Source organism: Alternaria triticimaculans (genome assembly GCF_023758025.1).
Source record: "Alternaria triticimaculans strain BMP 0046 chromosome Unknown scaffold_5, whole genome shotgun sequence".
NCBI lineage: Eukaryota > Fungi > Ascomycota > Dothideomycetes > Pleosporales > Pleosporaceae > Alternaria > Alternaria triticimaculans.
In genome coordinates this window covers 569,166-585,537 of record NW_026055962.1, presented here as the reverse complement: position 1 = coordinate 585,537, position 16,372 = coordinate 569,166, and the positions used below count along the sequence as shown (strand labels likewise).

At 54.1% G+C, this 16,372-nt stretch overlaps 7 protein-coding genes across 7 annotated transcripts; 2 read left to right on the top strand and 5 right to left on the bottom strand.

Moving 5' to 3' along the window:
* Nucleotides 1-1,469: 1,469 nt before the first annotated feature.
* Nucleotides 1,470-2,183, bottom strand: J4E78_004511 (uncharacterized protein; the record flags this gene model as incomplete). Its single annotated transcript, XM_049365140.1, has 1 exon — nt 1,470-2,183. One exon carries the CDS (start codon nt 2,181-2,183, stop codon nt 1,470-1,472), a length of 714 nt encoding a protein of 237 aa, XP_049222941.1.
* Nucleotides 2,184-2,772: 589 nt separating this feature from the next.
* Nucleotides 2,773-3,142, bottom strand: J4E78_004510 (uncharacterized protein; the record flags this gene model as incomplete). The annotated part of the gene is made up of 3 exons (XM_049365139.1): nt 2,773-2,906; nt 2,955-3,085; nt 3,135-3,142. The coding sequence occupies 3 exons, from the start codon at nt 3,140-3,142 to the stop codon at nt 2,773-2,775; spliced, it is 273 nt and encodes a 90-aa protein (XP_049222940.1).
* A 377-nt stretch (nt 3,143-3,519) lies between these two features.
* On the top strand, nt 3,520-6,173 carry J4E78_004509 (uncharacterized protein; the record flags this gene model as incomplete). The annotated part of the gene is made up of 6 exons (XM_049365138.1): nt 3,520-3,842; nt 3,970-4,132; nt 4,184-4,314; nt 4,363-4,566; nt 4,616-4,973; nt 5,070-6,173. The coding sequence occupies 6 exons, from the start codon at nt 3,520-3,522 to the stop codon at nt 6,171-6,173; spliced, it is 2,283 nt and encodes a 760-aa protein (XP_049222939.1).
* Nucleotides 6,174-6,557: 384 nt separating this feature from the next.
* On the bottom strand, nt 6,558-9,892 carry J4E78_004508 (uncharacterized protein; the record flags this gene model as incomplete). Its single annotated transcript, XM_049365137.1, has 2 exons — nt 6,558-7,538; nt 7,592-9,892. The coding sequence occupies 2 exons, from the start codon at nt 9,890-9,892 to the stop codon at nt 6,558-6,560; spliced, it is 3,282 nt and encodes a 1,093-aa protein (XP_049222938.1).
* A 796-nt stretch (nt 9,893-10,688) lies between these two features.
* J4E78_004507 (uncharacterized protein) lies at nt 10,689-12,393 on the bottom strand (the record flags this gene model as incomplete). Its single annotated transcript, XM_049365136.1, has 5 exons — nt 10,689-10,775; nt 10,827-11,246; nt 11,294-11,488; nt 11,547-12,232; nt 12,324-12,393. 5 exons carry the CDS (start codon nt 12,391-12,393, stop codon nt 10,689-10,691), a joined length of 1,458 nt encoding a protein of 485 aa, XP_049222937.1.
* A 298-nt stretch (nt 12,394-12,691) lies between these two features.
* Nucleotides 12,692-13,441, top strand: J4E78_004506 (uncharacterized protein; the record flags this gene model as incomplete). Its single annotated transcript, XM_049365135.1, has 1 exon — nt 12,692-13,441. The coding sequence occupies one exon, from the start codon at nt 12,692-12,694 to the stop codon at nt 13,439-13,441; it is 750 nt and encodes a 249-aa protein (XP_049222936.1).
* Nucleotides 13,442-13,651: 210 nt separating this feature from the next.
* Nucleotides 13,652-16,133, bottom strand: J4E78_004505 (uncharacterized protein; the record flags this gene model as incomplete). Its single annotated transcript, XM_049365134.1, has 3 exons — nt 13,652-14,707; nt 14,758-16,077; nt 16,125-16,133. 3 exons carry the CDS (start codon nt 16,131-16,133, stop codon nt 13,652-13,654), a joined length of 2,385 nt encoding a protein of 794 aa, XP_049222935.1.
* Between the last annotated feature and the right edge of the window lie 239 nt (nt 16,134-16,372).

Here is a 16,372-nt window from a genome sequence, read left to right as displayed (position 1 = left end):
TGTTCAATCTGCCAAATCCGGCAATCCTCTATCCTTAATCTCAAGACTCAAGTTCCTTTCTGCCACTGCCCACCCCTCTCCCGCCTTGTACTTCTTCCGTCTTCCAACACCAATCTTCACATCCTCTTCACCCGTCTTATGCATTGCATGAGTCATCTTCCATTCCCTCTCAGCAAGAAGACGGTGCTGGGGATCCCAAAAATCCTGAAGAAAAGGAGAGGCTTTGTAATACCAAGGGATTTCCTTGCTCTCTCGCTTTTCTTGTAGAGGTACTCTAGGGTACCAAAATTGCCCCGTCGCAGCCCGATACCAGAAGTGAGGATCGGGTATTATGATTGGAGGAGATATCTCTTCAGTGTTGTATTCATCCTCGTCGTCGGCATCGTACGCGGTGTCTGGTATCGCCTCCCTTTTTGCGACTTTTACAACACGTCTGTGTTCGTGGACTTTTTTGTCTTTGTCTTCGTTTTTGACGTTATCTTCGTCTTCGCTCGACGAGCGTTTCCGCTTTGGTGCAATAGTGAAGGAGCGGATTGGCGTTGCGAAGAGGAGAGAGGGGGAGACAGGGGAGTTCTCACGGACTTGTCGTACTTTAATTTCCCATGCGCAATTTGAGCGTGGGCTTGGAATTGGGTTGTTGATAGATGGAGGGAAGGTGGGTGCTTGCTTTGGTGCCATTTTTGTGGTGGTTTGTGTGGGTGACCTCGGGAATGTAAGAGATGATGGGAGGATTGTTGAATGGATTGGATGGGCTTTATAGAAATGCTAGAGTTGAGGGAGTCATCATGTAAAAAGCATGTGGGGTTTTAACTCGAAAAGCCATGACTGTGCCTGTGATTTGTTTGGTTCATTACTCTTAAAGAACGGAGAACCAGTCTGGGGGCTATATGGTGACCAGAAGTTTTTGCATCAGCCTAGAGGAGAGGTATGTCGTCCAAGCATTACACAATAGGGATGCGCTGAATGGATAGATTGGAGCTGACAAATGTGGGATGTGGAGCCGTCGAAAGAGTTGGGCGACGGAGTAGGCGCCCGGGTATGGTATTGCAAAGCTTTCTACCATGGGTATCAACGTTGTAGTCAGCAAAGCTCGCGCACAAAGCGTTGAATATTATCCGTGTTGCTGGAAAAATTCGAATTCTTCGGGTTCGTGCCTAGCACCTGGAGGAATTTGAAGTGATTGTTAGCATTTAACAGGGTCTCAAATGTCTGCGCGTGTATCGAGATCATATCTATTGTAAATCAAGTGCGATGCTTTCGAGAACATCGCGTATCAATTCTAACTGTTGTGTAATATAAAGAACTAGTGTGAAGCTTTTCCCAAGTCTTGCTAAATGCCAGTGATGGTGCAAGATGCAGGGAATGTCTCCATGCCACACCATCGCGATGAATTCGAGAAAGCACGTTTCCTAGGGCCATATGGGGTGAGTCCCCTTATACCATCCTTTCCGCTGACCTTCATCCTCCCCTTAGTCTTGCGACCATCTCATCGGGTTGGCGCGAACACCCTTCGCACCAGACCCCGAGGCAACAGCGCCCCTGCTATTCTTCTTCGCCTCAGCCACTCGAACAGGCGGACCCTGGCGTTTCTTGTTGTCCCTCTCGATTTTCTTGATCAGGTCGGGGGTAATCATGATCGGCTTGCGGGGGCCGTGACTGCGTTTGGCCTTTGCCGGCTTGGGTGGCGTGGAGTCGTCGACTTTGACGGTTTCGACCGTGTCTGATCGATGTGTCGACGAGTCTGTTGGTTCTTCAGAGATTGCCTCGAGATAAGAACTTGCGAAGGCAGGGGCGGGAGCCGAGCGACGAAGGGATGCGGGTACAGATGTGGACCGCGCAACAGGCCTCAGGAAGGCAGTCGGGTCCACCTTCGTTGTGCCTTCGATGCCTTCCTCATAAGTACTGGAGGGAGCGATGGCGATGGTGGATGATGCTCTGGGAGGGGAGACTTGGACGAGAGACTCCTCGGATTTCTTCCCGCATGTCGAACACTCTGACTGCTTTCGTGTGTTTTGGGGGGAGACAATTTTACGAACAAAGCTGAACCAGCGCCTAACAGACGACTTGTCTTTTCGTTGGACGCGGGTGGAGGCCTTCAAATCGGCTTCGTTGGTGGTAGTGCTGCTGTCGGTGCTCGCGCTGAGCCGAGCGAGGTCGGCGTTGGTGGTGGTAAGAGAAGCCATGGCTAGCGATGGGATATAAGATAGACAGAGGAAGTCTTATATGTGTCTGAGGAAAGTTATACAGAAGAAATTTCCAGGCGCACAGCTAATTTATGGATGCTACCGCTCTTTACGCTGCCACCTTCCGATGGTCATGCTGCACTAAGTGGTGACTGAAACCATGAGGCTTATAGGCTGCGAATACATTATACGTAAATTGGCGTTGTAGTAGAGCACCTACTGTTGGCTGAACCAGATCCACATCGCGGTATACCGAACTTTGAGTTCGCCAAGATCAGGCGACAGTGGTCGTGGGAGACGGCCCAGGGTATGAAAAGGATCCAGAGCCAAGGCGCACCCTTTGAACGCAACCATAAATCTATGAGTCGTGAGCATTAGGTAGAGAGAGGCAAGTGCATGTGGAAGGCACAAAACACGGCCAGTGACCTGATCGCTGCGAATGACTGCGATGGAATACCAAACCAGCTCAAGACAACTCTGTGGGCCGAACAAGATCAGATGGTTAAAAAGTGGTATTCCCTGAATGAACCTATAGCGCCAGCCCAATGCCCATATTCTTATACACCAATATACAAAGTCGTGTATTTCGCTACTTGCGCGCTTCGACTGCCTGCTGGAGTGCTTGGGTGGTGCCCAGTGGCTGTGCGGTTCGGTCTAGAGGCTTGTCCGGTACGATGACATCCTCGAACTCGTCCTGTGAGATGGCATTGATGGTGTATGTGTCTATGTGCAATTAGTCGATGCTCTAGGCAGAGAAGGCGTGTACCATACAGATGCCAACAACCAGGGTGCAGATAGCGAAGCCGGTGATGGTGTTTTTGATCAGGTACGGCGCGCGGGTTCGCAGCAGGGCCGGCGATGCCCGCATGCGGTCGTCGTAGTAGGTCGAGCGGAAGGGTTTGCTGTCGACGTTAGCATACACCCTCGATGTATATGCGCAATGCAACTTACTATCCCATGTTGGCGTGCTGAGACTCCCACTGCTTCTGCGGGGAATCGCCAATGTCTCGCCGCGGTGGTGAACTTCCACCACGCTAGGCGGCCTTGGCGGCCAGGCGTAGATCATCATGGCACTGCCGCGAACACTCCGCGTCACTCACCTCACCCGCAGCTGTAGTCAACAACACCAGTCGCGCAATCCCCCTTCGCTTCTCCACGCTCTCTACGCCTCTTTAATTATTAGCTTTGCTGGGAATGGGAGCGCCCTTGACGTCAGATACCGGGCTTTGTCGCGTTCTTAGTCTGGCTGCCGTGCGCGCGTGAGGCAGCGTCACTTCTCTTCACCCTTTCGAAGAAACCAAGCTCGTCTCGTGTGCACTCGCCATCAGCCATCGCCATGAGTTCGCAAACGATACAGCAAATGGAGTCCGCCCGGTCGCTCGCGTTAGGCGACGGTAGATACTATCCTACCATCATACCGGGCGTGCTCCCCATCATCGGCTACAGTGAAGACCAGAGCATCGAGATACAGCGCTGGGGTGCCGACTTTCTGGCCGAGGCTTTTGCGTCGCCAACATGGCCTCAAGATGTCAAGCAGAACAGCGCGCCCTCTGTGCTGGCTACCCTGAAAGCCTACCTCGACAATGTTGAAGACAAGAGCGTCATCAAGAGCGCCATCCAGGCGGCTGCCAGCGTGTACCCGCTTGTCTACAAACACATGTAAGTGACATCCCAGGCATCAGATAGAAGTCCCCATGTCAAATATGCCATGCGCATCTTGAGGTCCCCTTGCCAGATGCCCATGATCGCAATCCAGCGAACACGTTCTTATACTTGCATGTGTCAGTGTCTCCGACGCCAGCGATGCCCAGAAATGGCAGCTCATGGCCGGCATCAAGTCCAACATCTTGCGACGAATGGATGCAGCTGCGCCCGGTGTGCGGATATGTTGCGTCAAGTTCCTCCAGCAAGTCGTCCTGGTACAGACACCGGGCGTTACGGACCCTAGGGTAAATACTACACTCTACCCAATGTACACACAGCCATCTGATCCCTCGCAGCGCGCCGACCCGAACGACATCTCCCTCTCCCTCGTATCCCGCGACCATCCCCTCATACCCTACGCGAGCCTCGAGGCTGAAGGACACGGGCTGTTGGACAGGTTGCTGGATATCATACACGGAGATCACAGGTTAGATAGACAGTCGCAGACTGCTGGAATGCCTCTAACAGAGACTAGTGACGGCTTGCTTGTGACTGCCACACTCAACAGCTTGGGCATGCTGATCCACCGCCGCCCAAATGTTGCAAATAAGATCCTGAACAGTGTCTTCAATTTCAACCCTCTCAAGCTCGCCAATTCACCCATGACGCCCAAGAACAAGGTCATCATGAAGTCGATTGAGCGTACAACAAGGGCACTGCTTGTGAACATCATAAAGAGGTATGTCTGCCTTGCTATATGATAGTACTGCTGATGCTCACAAACGTAGAAACTCCCAAGATAACCCCATCAACGGACGGATACAGCAGTTCCTTGAACGCATGCATCGTACACGGGTTGAAGTGTTCGATGAATCTAACCGTAAACGTCCAGCGCCGGTTGAGCCTACCGATGGTCTTGACCCGGCAAAGAGGCAACGGTTGGTTGCTGAGCCTCCAAGTCGCACGCCATCCGTCCAGCCGCTACCGCCTGGTGAAGTGAGCTGGCGACAACTATACACACTGAACGCTGAGGGCAGCACTGCGAACTTTGATGTGCAAAACTTCAGGGATCCCGAGCAATTGCTGAGGATAGTCGTGCCTGTTCTGCAGTCGGTGAACCCACAGAAGCTTGAACAAGCTATCAACGTATGTGATGTTCCCTGTCCAATCCAGACCCACGTTTGCCTATACGTTGCGGGCCTTATTGGAGGTGTCAGTCGTGGCCGTGCTAACATCATCTAGGCCGTCCGCGCTCGTTATCAGACACTCAAACAGAACGCACCAAGTCGCCCTGTACAGCCCCCACCGACTGCCGCCGCAGAAGACGAAGAGGAATACGAGCCCGACTTCGAGCCCGAAGACGCTGAACAACTCATCAACAAGCTCGATGGCATCCCCTCGAATCCCTTCTCCTCACAAGGCGGACCGTCAACCGCGTTAGCACCCTACAAGCTGCCCGAGGCGCCTCCGTTATCAGAACAGGATGTTCAGAAGTACGGTGACATGACCGTACATCGAGCCTTCGGCATGCTGAGCAGTGTAGATGAGACACAGAAGAGCAAAGTCGCAAAAGGCGGCTTCAACCGACTCGCAGCCACCGACTACAACAGAGACGCCTGGGTCACTATACTCTCTCGGCTAGCTACACGAGCCAGCGCTGGCCTAGACGACCCGGAAGAAGGTATCAAAGATGAATACGCCGTTAAGAACGCCAAGGGCAACATGCACATCAGCGATGCCGTAAGAGATGGCCTCTACCAATACATACTGTACAACTGGAAGTCACGCATCGACGTCGCCATCTCGTGGCTCAACGAAGAATGGTACAACGACATGGTCCTCGCCGAGTCCGCCGAAGACACCGCTACAAACGGTTCCTCCAACCACCACACATCGCCGAAGCCACCAGGGAACTACCACCGCTGCGCCCTCCGCCTCATCGACGGTATCCTACCCTACATCGAACACACCGACAAAATCATCATCCGCTTCCTCTCTGAGATCCCCGCCATCGACTACAGCATCCTCGTCCGCCTCAAGAAGATGGCCGAAGACCCTGAGCGCATCGACTTGGCGTGTAACACACTCCACTACCTGTATATGTTCCGTCCGCCTGTCCGCAAGATCGTCGTCGATATCCTGGCAGAGATGTGGACGGAGAATGAGCGGGCGAAACCTAGTGCGCAGAAATTGCTGGTTAGGTGGAGGCCTGAGGTGCTTGGTGAGGGTAGGAGCGTCAGTATGCCTACTATGGTTAAGAATGAGAGTAGTGCGGGTGCGGGTGGAGATGCGCAGATGGTTAAGGAGAGCGCTAATGGCGCTTTGGAGGTTAAGGCTGTTTCGTAGATGGGGAAATGAGGAGAGAGGAAACTGGGGTGGAGACGAAGGAAGGGACATGCCATGGGTTTGGATTCAAGACGTTCGTTTCTTCACGTGTATACCTATCGGGTTCATTCAGAGGTCCGTGTTACGATAGGAAGTAAGGAGGCTTGCACCACAGTAAGATGGAAGGAAAAGATATGGGAAAGCCAAGGCTCCAACCCAGAGAGGTTCTGCGTGGTTCCACGAAGATACAGTGCAGCCAATGTACAACATTCCAATTTGTTCAAGACATGAATCCGCATTCATCCATTGGCACTTTTACTTTACGTCGTAGTGATCGTTTCTATGCTAATACATCTCCATCGAAATCACATCGTCCTCCTCTAGTAGACAACACACACACACCATCTACTCAATCTTCATCTTCTGAAACTGCTCAATACTCGCCTCCCAATTCCTCGCCTCCAGCTCCGCAGTCCTCAGCTTCTCCTTCTCCTGCTCCTTGACCGCATCACTAACCTTCTGCTCCCACTCATCATCCATAATCTTCTTCTGGCGCGTAATCGTCTCGTTTGCCTTGACGAGGCGGTCTTGGGCCTTGGTAATCTCCTTGTCGAGCTCGATGCGGCCCTTGACGTCGAGGTACGCGGTCGCGGCGGTGCCGATTGTGTAGACGGCGCAGCCGGAGGGGATGGAGTCGGTGGGAGATAGAATTTTGATGTCTGCGACGGTTTTGCCGGCGAGGGAGCGGATAGAGGGGAGGGAGGTGGGTGTGCTGAGGGTAGCGTGGGTAGAGTCGTCCAGGGACTTGATGTAGGTGGATGCGCCTTCTTTGATGGCGTATTCGGCGGTCAGAGAACGGAGACCCTTTGCGCTGTCGACGAGGAGCTCGTATTCGGCGTTTGCGGTCTCGTCTTCGAATTCTGGCTTGTATTGGGGGAAGGGCGCGATGGTGATGGAGGGGGTGGAGTCGCCTTGACGGCGGGGGAGACGCTGCCATAGCTCTTCGGTGAGGAAGGGCATGAAGGGGTGGATCATGTTCAGTCCTCCCTCGATGGCGGTGTAGAGCGTCTGTTTCGCGCTTTCCTTCTGCTCTTCGCTGCCTTCGTCGAAAATGGCCTTGCTGTTCTCAATGTAGGTGTCGCAGAGGTAGACGTAGAAGTACTTGTACGCAGCCTGGGTAGCCAGACTGAACTCGCGTGCCTCCAAGTGGTCGTTGATCTTCTTGGAAGCGACGTTGAGCTGATGCAGAATGTATCGCTCAGGTAGTGACTCTGAACCTCCCTTTGTGACCTTCTCTCGTGGTGTGAAGTTGTCACCCAGACGTCCAATGACGTACTTGGTGGCTTGGTAGATCTTGTTACAGAACCTTCGGTATCCGTGGATGACCTGATGACTAGTCAGTATACAACATCGAGAACAATAGATAAGGGATCACCTACGTTGACATCGAACGAGATGTCACCTCCTCCTGTGGTGTACCCAACAAGAGCCATGCGCAACGCATCAGCACCACATTCGGGAATACCCTGGGGAAAGGCTGTCTTCTGGTACTTCTCCGCCTTGGTCAACTCCTTGGGATCAAGGTTACCAGCGCGAAGCTGGTCGTGTAGCTTCTGCAGAGTGATACCATCCATGATGTCAACAGGGTCTACAACGTTACCCAGCGACTTGGACATCTTCCTGCCGTCAGAGTCACGAATGAGCGAATGGCAGTAGACCTCCTTGAACGGAACCTTGCCGGTGAGGTACAGCGAGAGGAAGATCATCCTGGCAACCCAGAAGAAGAGAATGTCCCATCCGGTCTCGAGAACAGATGTGGGGAAAAGCTTCTCCAGATCGACAGTCTGGTTGGGCCAGCCGAGGGTGGAGAATGGCCACAGACCGGAAGAGAACCATGTGTCGAGGACATCCTCATCCCGTGATAGCGTGAACTTCTTACCGGGGAACTTCTTCTCTGCCTTGGCCCGCGCCTCCTCCTCTGTCCGGCCGGTGATCCAGAGTTCGTCCTCACTTCGATCACCCGCTTGACCTTCTATTTCGACAAAGTACGCGGGGATCTGGTGACCCCACCAAAGCTGTCGGGACAAGCACCAATCTTGAATGTTGTTCATCCAGTGCATGTAGACCTTCTCGGAGGTGGCGGGCCTGATCTTGATGTCGCCCTTCTCGACGGCTTCGATAGCGGGCTTAGCTAGGCTGTCCATCTTCATCCACCATTGCGGCTTCATGATAGGCTCGATGACGTCGCCAGATCTTGAGCAGATGGGGACCTTCATGGGGTTAGGCTCCGTCTTCACAAAGAGGTCGGCCTTCTTCAACGCATCGACAACGGTGTAGCGGACATCGAAGCGCTTGGCGCCTTCGAATTGACCAGCGTTCTTGTTCATAGTTCCATTGTCGTTCAAGATGTTGATAAACTCAAGGCCGTGCTTCTTTCCGAGGTTGAAATCGTTGGGGTCGTGTGCCGGAGTGAGCTTCACAGCTCCGGTACCAAACTCAGGGTCGACATAGTCGTCAGCGACGATAGGCATGAGACGATCGATGAAGGGATGACGGGCTTTCTTTCCGACGAGGTCCTTGTAACGATCGTCCTTGGGGTGGACAGCGATGCCGGAGTCACCAAGCATAGTCTCGGGACGTGTGGTAGCGATCTCGATGAACTGGTCAGTACCTTCGATGGCGTACTTGAAGTGAGTAAGGACACCGAACTCAACCATCCTCTCGTATCCGGGTACAGAAAGCTTGGTAGGTCCAGCCAGATCCTTGTTGTCGACCTCAAGTGTACTAAGAGCCGTGTTGAGAGCCGTACACCAGTTGACCAATCTGTTGCTGCGGTAGATCAAGCCATCCTCATGCAGGCGTACGAAGGTTTCCGTAACAGCCTTGGAGCAGTTCTCATCCATGGTAAAGGCCTCGCGTGTCCAATCGAACGATCCACCCATTCTGCGCAGAGTGTTGGTGAGATGCTGATGGTACTCCTCTTTCCACTCCATAGTCCGCTCAAGGAACTTTTGGCGACCGAGGTCGTATCTCGTCTTGTTCTCCCTCCGCTTGAGCATCTTCTCGACAACGGACTGTGTAGCGATACCGGCGTGGTCGCAACCGGGCAGGTACAGGGTGGTGTACCCCCTCATCCTATGCCACCGTATGAGGACATCCTGGAGACTCGTAGCGAGCGCGTGACCGCAGTGTAGCTTTCCGGTAACGTTGGGTGGGGGGATTGGGATGACGAAGTGTCCGGGTCCCTTGACGTCTCCGTTCTCGGCGAACTGAGGCTTGAAGAAGCCCTGGGAATCCCACCATGCATCCCATGCCGACTCGACGACCTTGGGTATGTATGCCTTTGTATATGCGTCATCTAGGGGCCTCAGCCTCTTCTTCTCGCCCTTGGGTGTCTCTTCGACGTATTCTGGTAGTTGCTCTTCCTCCTTGCCCTTCTTCTTCTTCTCTTTCGCTGGAGCGGCGACATCCTTGGAGGCACCGGCCGCAGCTGCTTTCTTTGCTTTGAACTTTGCGTCCTTCTCGGCCTTCTTGCGCTCCTTCTCGAGTTCCTTGGCGGACTTCTCCTTCTTCTCTACGCCCTTGTCGTTCTCACGGCCAGGCGCATGTTGGCCGGTAGCCTCGTTCTCGGCAGCGCCAAGGATGTCTTTCTTGACGTCTGCGCTGAGCTCGGGCGGCGGCGCAGTGTTTGGCGTCGTCTTCTCGCCGGTCGAGTTGTGGGAGGACGCGTTGAGCGCCATAGTTGCGGTCGAGTAGTGGTGTTTGTGGGTGAGCACGCGCTCAGCGTGAAGCGGCGTGTAGGTTCGCGATAGGCTGCGGATTGGTCGTCTCAATTGCAATGGGCGTCTGGCAAGATTTTGAGAATCGAGGTTTCGTCTGCAGGCGGCGCGCAGTGTAGTGGGCGCGGTGCGGGGCAACATTAACAAAAAAGTGCCTGGGTGTGAGTCGTCCAAGTCCGGCCTGCGTCACCCCACATCCTGGAGCTCGGACGGACCCCGCCTACGACGACGAACCATTGAGCCATGCTCGTCGCTCCATGACTGCATACAACACAGTCATGACGGGACACAGTCATTGCCAGACGATAGGAGCTCTCCGATCTCACATCGGGAATGCCCGACGATGATTCATATGTGATGAGAAGCAAAACACCAGCTGAGGTGCACAAGTCGAGTCAGAGATAGGTGTGTCACAAAAAGATTCATCATTGACTACCGTGAGCATAAGACACTTCTAGCAAGAATGAGCGTCCACCAACACCCCAATATGCATTGAGCCGAGTACTTGTTGAACTTTGTTTGCTCCCATGCGCCTGCGATGTACCATTGCGCTCCCCATCGCTTATACAAGAACGATACCTAGCACCTTGCCCTATGCACTGCCGCTCCGTGATGTGCGCCTTGTGCTTGTATGCCGGCACTTCGGTTGTGTTTCAAGCCAACAAAACTTGGAACAGATAGATGGGAGACCGAGTATTTCGTTGCTGCAACTTTTATGCTATTACATAAAGTCTAATTACGTGAATGGGTATCTCAATCATGCCGCGGTGCTGTTTTGCTGCGCAGCCTGTCGGACGGGCGCAAAGTAAGGATGTTGCATAGCCTCTTGGGCAGTCAGTCGGTCCTGATACATGTTAGTCTTTGACACCGCATCTTTACATATGATAAAACGTACCTGGTGATCGTATCGCAGCAGTTTGTCGAGGAAGTCAATCGCATCGTTGCTGACAAAGCGCTGGTTCTCGGCATTGATGAACGAGTGCCACGGCTTCTTGGGATACCGACTAAGTATGTCGTCGTACTGGGCGTCTAGCTCAATGTCGTACTTGTCGAGATAGTCGAACAGGTCCTCCGTTCCAAGCACCTTGGCAATCTTGACGAGCTGGTCCGAGTTGCTATTGCCGTGGAAGAATGGTTCCCGCCTGAAGATCATTGAGGCGAACATGGCACCCAGCGACCACATATCAAGCGAGTAGTCGTACTCTTGGAAATCGACTAGTAGCTCGGGGCCCTTGAAGTAACGTGACGCGACACGGACGTTGTATTCGGTTCCTGCATGGTAGAATTCCGCTAGACCCCAGTCGATTAGGCGCAACTAGTACTCGTTAGCTGTGCTCCTCTGCTCTGATAGGATGTGCCCACCTTCCGCTTCTCATGATCGATCATAACGTTATGAGGCTTGACATCACGGTGCATGATGCCTTTGCTGTGGCAGTAGTCGAGGGCCTTGAGCAGCTCGAAGATGTAGTATCGCACGTCGTAGTCCTGGAACTTAGGGTACAGACTCCGGAAGTCGGTATTGTTGACGTATTCGAATATCAGCGAGGGTGTTTTGCTCTGTTGATCGCTGGTCAGCTTTTCTCTCAAGCACGCGGCAGCGGTTGGGTCTCAGTACCCAGTCGCCAATCCAGTCGGAGCCGTCACTAACCTGGTTGTCGCGCACCACGTCCAACAGCGAGACGATGTTGGGGCCACCCGACAGATTCTGCAGGATCTTGATCTCACGCTTTATCTTCTTCTTCTTGACGGGCTTGAGGACCTTGATGACGCATTTCTGGTAGTTAACCACGTTGATGCCCTCAAAGACCTCCGAGTACTTTCCGCGGCCAATCTTGCGGACGACCTCGTAGTTCTCGAGCACGCCCCAGGAGATGTTCACAGAGTCGTAGTCCCAGTACGACCGAGGCATGTTCGCGTTGACATCGGCATAGACGCGAGCGAGGCTTGTAGCCCCGCTACTGTTGTTCAACGCCATTCGGGTAACAAAGCAGTTCTCCGGGAGATCTGTGGAATTCCACCTTGCGCGTTCTTCGAGGTCTGTACTGAGATCTCTGCGCCAAGGGGCTGTTGTATCGAGCGAGGGGTCGTATAGTGGGGTGAAGAAGCGGAGGACGTCGGGACCCTGGGAGAAGAGGGCAAGGCCTGCAAGCGCACCAAGGACAGCGAGCGCAAGTAGCGGGTATGGAGGAAGGCGCGACAGAGGGCCGTTACGGCAGTCGCGATGGGCCTCGTGGTTGGGCGGGGGTGCCTGGGTGTCGGCGGTGGTGAGCTCTGGCTGCTCGTGTTGGTGGTGGAGGATGGCTTGTGGGCGTTAGACTGGTACCAGGCAAGGGCCAAGCTTTTCCGGCAGGCGGGCCCAGGTGCTGATGACGATCCCTTCTATCTCACTTACAATTATTTAGCTTGCGCTGCCGCACTTCCCCTTCAACCTCTGCAGTGGTCATTCTAGCTAGTGCAGCCATGTTTCACGACCTGAATGTTCCCTGGACGGACGCGACGCGCGAGCTGCAGCGCACAGTAGCTTTCCTCGACGAATGTGAGCTCTTCGAGTTGTAGTTGAATGCGCCGGCGGTGGACTGACGCGGTGCAGTAGGATACGACGTCGTTGCTCTCACGCACACCTATTCGGGGAAACTGCCGACTGATATAGTACGTCGAGGAAACTGCGACCCTTTCACCTTCCTCTTTTCAATCGCTAATGCGCTGCTCAACCAGAGTTCGCCTGTACCCACAAAACTCCCTTTCCCGGTCCCTCCACGCATGCGCATCCTACGACGATGCAACATCTTCCTTACCGATTCCGCGTCCAACTTCCGCATACCACAGCTCCAGCAGCAATATGACCTCGTAGCCGCGCGACCCACAGACGACCGCACCCTCCAACAGGCATGTCAGAGTCTGGACGTAGACATAATTTCACTCGACCTGACCCGGCGATTCGAGTCCCATTTCAAGTTTCCTACTCTAGGGACGGCTATATCCCGTGGTATTAAGATCGAAATATGCTACAGCCAGGGTATCATGTCAAGCGATCCTGCCGCAAAGCGCAACCTGATTAGCAATGCGACACAGCTCATACGCGTGACCCGTGGTCGGGGCCTGATCTTTAGTTCGGAAGCGAAGAGCGTGCTAGGAATACGCGCACCGAGCGATGTCATCAACCTAGCTTCTGTGTGGGGACTCGGCACAGAGAGAGGGAAAGACGGTCTTACAAAGGAGCCTAGGAGTGTAGTCGAGTATGCGCGATTGAAGCGCCAGAGCTTCAAGGGCATCATAGATATCGTCTATGGTGGAGAGAAGCCAGCGCAAAGCTCTACGGCTAAGGGCAAGGACAAGCAAGATCCGAAGGGGAAAGCAAACAAGAACCAGAACGGCAAGCGGCCAGGCGAGAGCTTAGAGGGCACTCCCTTGCACGAGACAAAGGCAGAAAAGCCGATCTCGAAGCGCCAGCAAGCCAAGAACAAAAAGCCAAAAGTACAGGAGGGGGGTGGAGAAGTGACAGAATCCTGAGGAAGGAGTTTTTTTGACTCTATCCCGACAGACGGCAGATGATACCCATAGACACGAGCAGCAATGCACCAGAAACATCATACCCACACCTTTGTATTCTCTCAACATTACTACCTCGCAGGAACACTCAATGCTCAACTGCTACAATCAACTATATAACATAGAAACTAATAAAGCACAGAGATCTGGATATTGCCAAATATGAGACATCTACCACCACCACATCGCTGCCTGAACCTCCGGCGTCGGCTTTACCAACCTCCTTCCGAGATTCACCGTGACACGACTCTGTAGCGCAACAGTGCTGATATCGAAAGGTAGAGGCTCTTCAACGGGCGTAGGTGCAGGCGCACCGGCTGCGACTTGGCTCTGAGCCTGCGCGCTTGTTGTTGCTTTTGGGGAAGGAGAGGAAGAAGTTGCTGATGCAAGCGATACCTCGACAGATGGTGTTACACTTGCAGATGATGATGTTGCAGCCGCCGAAGAAGCAGAAGCAGACGCAGATCCGCTAGCCATCATAGTCACACCCGCTCCAGCCGCACTCGTCGTAGTTCCTGCGACAAGGCCAGGCCGAGTCAGTGTAGCCGAGTCGATAGCTACGGTGCTGCTTGAGCTGGTCGAAGCAGCCTGCTGTGCTCCAGGGGGCGGTGAACCCCCGGCCTCAACTGTTACAGCACTGCCCACGACAGTCTGCATGGTACTTTGACTCATTGTTGGCGCGCTGCTCATGGATCCTAGTTGGAAGGGCTGCGCCTGCGGTGCGGACATGGGGAAAGATCCAGCCGGACACATACAAGCGCAGTTGCATTGAGAAGCTGCTGTAGCAGCGGCTGCACCACCAGATCCTGCGACGACGGTGACTGCAGCCGCAGCTTTTGAGGTGGTTGTAGCTCCAGCGAGGCCGGCGGCAGTCCCATTGCTTCCTCCGCCTGCGACAACAGTGACCGCGGCTGCTGCTCCACCCGAGGATGCAGTGCTGTTCGTTCCAGATCCTGAGCCGGCGACAACAGTAACCGCGGCTGCTGCTCCACCTCCACCAGAAGCGCTGGCAACTCCAGCAGTACTGTTTCCATCGGCTTTGACTGTGACTGCCATGCCTACTGCAGTTGTTGTCGTTGCAGCAAGACCTCCGGCCGTAAGCTTGGCCGAGTCGATCGCTGCAGTACTGGCGGAAGTGGAATTTGAAGCGCCTTGAGCGCCAGCTGCGGGCTCTGATCCGGCCGATACAGTCACAGCAGCTGCAGGTGCCATGGCGGCTGCCGAACCCTGGGGTAGCGTTAGCGATGTACAGAATAAAACATAACTCAACAACGTACAGTAGAGTTCTTGCTTTCCGCTAGACTGGCTGTCTGCATGGGCTCAGCAGCGGGCATAGCGGCCCCCTTAGCACCCATGCTGCTTGAGTTTCCAGCAGCCATACCTCCCATCTGGGAAGGCGCATTCGTCCAGGGAATAGGAGTCACTTTTGGCAAAGCTGACTTCCCAGCGGGAAAGACTGTCTTTACCGCCTTTGACGAAGCGGAAGCTTCTGCTGGCTTCTCAACGGCGGCAGATGATGCTGATGCAGTGGCTGCTGCTGGTGTCTCGGCCGCAGCTTTGGACGATGCAGCTGGAGATTCTTTGGCGGCTGATGACGAAGCTGATGCTTCTCCTTCGGCTGGCGGCGATGCTGGTGCCGCTTCTGCCGGCGCTTCCCCTTTAGCTGAAGACGACGTAGTTGGTGCCTCTGCCTCTGCCGGTGATGAAGCAGATGCTTCAGCTGGTGCCTTTGCGGCGGTTGATGACGATGTGGCAGTGGCTTCTCCGGCTGGTGGTGATGATGCTGATGTCGCTTCAGCTGGGGCCGATGGCAATGCTGCTGCTGGCGCTTCTCCAGCGGGTGGCGTCGCTTTGGCTGCTCCCTGTGGCGCTGCTTCAACCAGCGTTGCTGCAATCTCCTGGCCATTGGGTTGAGTGACGATGGTCTGAACTATCTGAATCGTTTGAAAGTTGCTACCATTTTGCGGTGCTCCAGACTGGGATGGTAGTTGGCCTTGTCCATTCGGTGCGAGTTGATTAGCGAGATCTCCAGCAATGTCGGCGCTGCCACCCTGACTAGCACCGGGTTTGGGGGCCAGCTGGTTTGCAAGATCCCCGGCGATGTCGCTCGACTTGATGTCCCCTCCTGCTCCTTGGTTGTCACCCTGTGACGTTCCTTGCGCACCACTCTGGCCCTGCGGCTGCGGCTGCGGCTGCGGCTGCGGGGTGCTGGTCTGGTTTGTCGATGGACTCTGCTTTTGCCCATTAAGCCCAATGAGAATGCCTTCAACGCTCGGAGAACCTCCACCAGCGATCTGGTTTGCGAGGTCTCCACCGACATCATTCGTGTTGATGTCTCCGTTGCCACTTCTTTGGCCTTGTCCTTGGCCTTGCGCGAGCCCATTCAACAAGGCGTTTGCGTCCAGGCCGTTCTGTGCAAGCCTGGCGGCAATATTTCCATTGTCCAGTGCACTGGCTTGCTCGGCAGCAGGTACGTTGAGTGCTTCTGTATCCCGTCGTTGCCAGTCGAGTCCCGATACCAAGTTGTCGATACGTCTACCCGAGACCTCGGTTCGTATGTGAGTATTGTGAAGATCAAGTACTGCCTGAGTGACCGTCTATACGCAGTCAGTGAAGAGTCCCTACAAGCAAATGACATACGTACTGCACTCATGAGCAGCAGGGCTGGTACCCAGGACGATCGAGTTCTAGTCATTGTAGATACCTTGATGAAGTGAGAACCGGAAATGATAGAAAAGAAAATTAGTAATTAGTACATCAACAGTCCAGCTGGAGTAGAATCGAAGTCGATGTCACAGACATGCAGAACCTCTCAGTACCTGCACAGCAGAAAGACCGAAGAGCTGAAGATGGAACGGAAACGTGTGGACACACAATAGAAACAGATAGTCC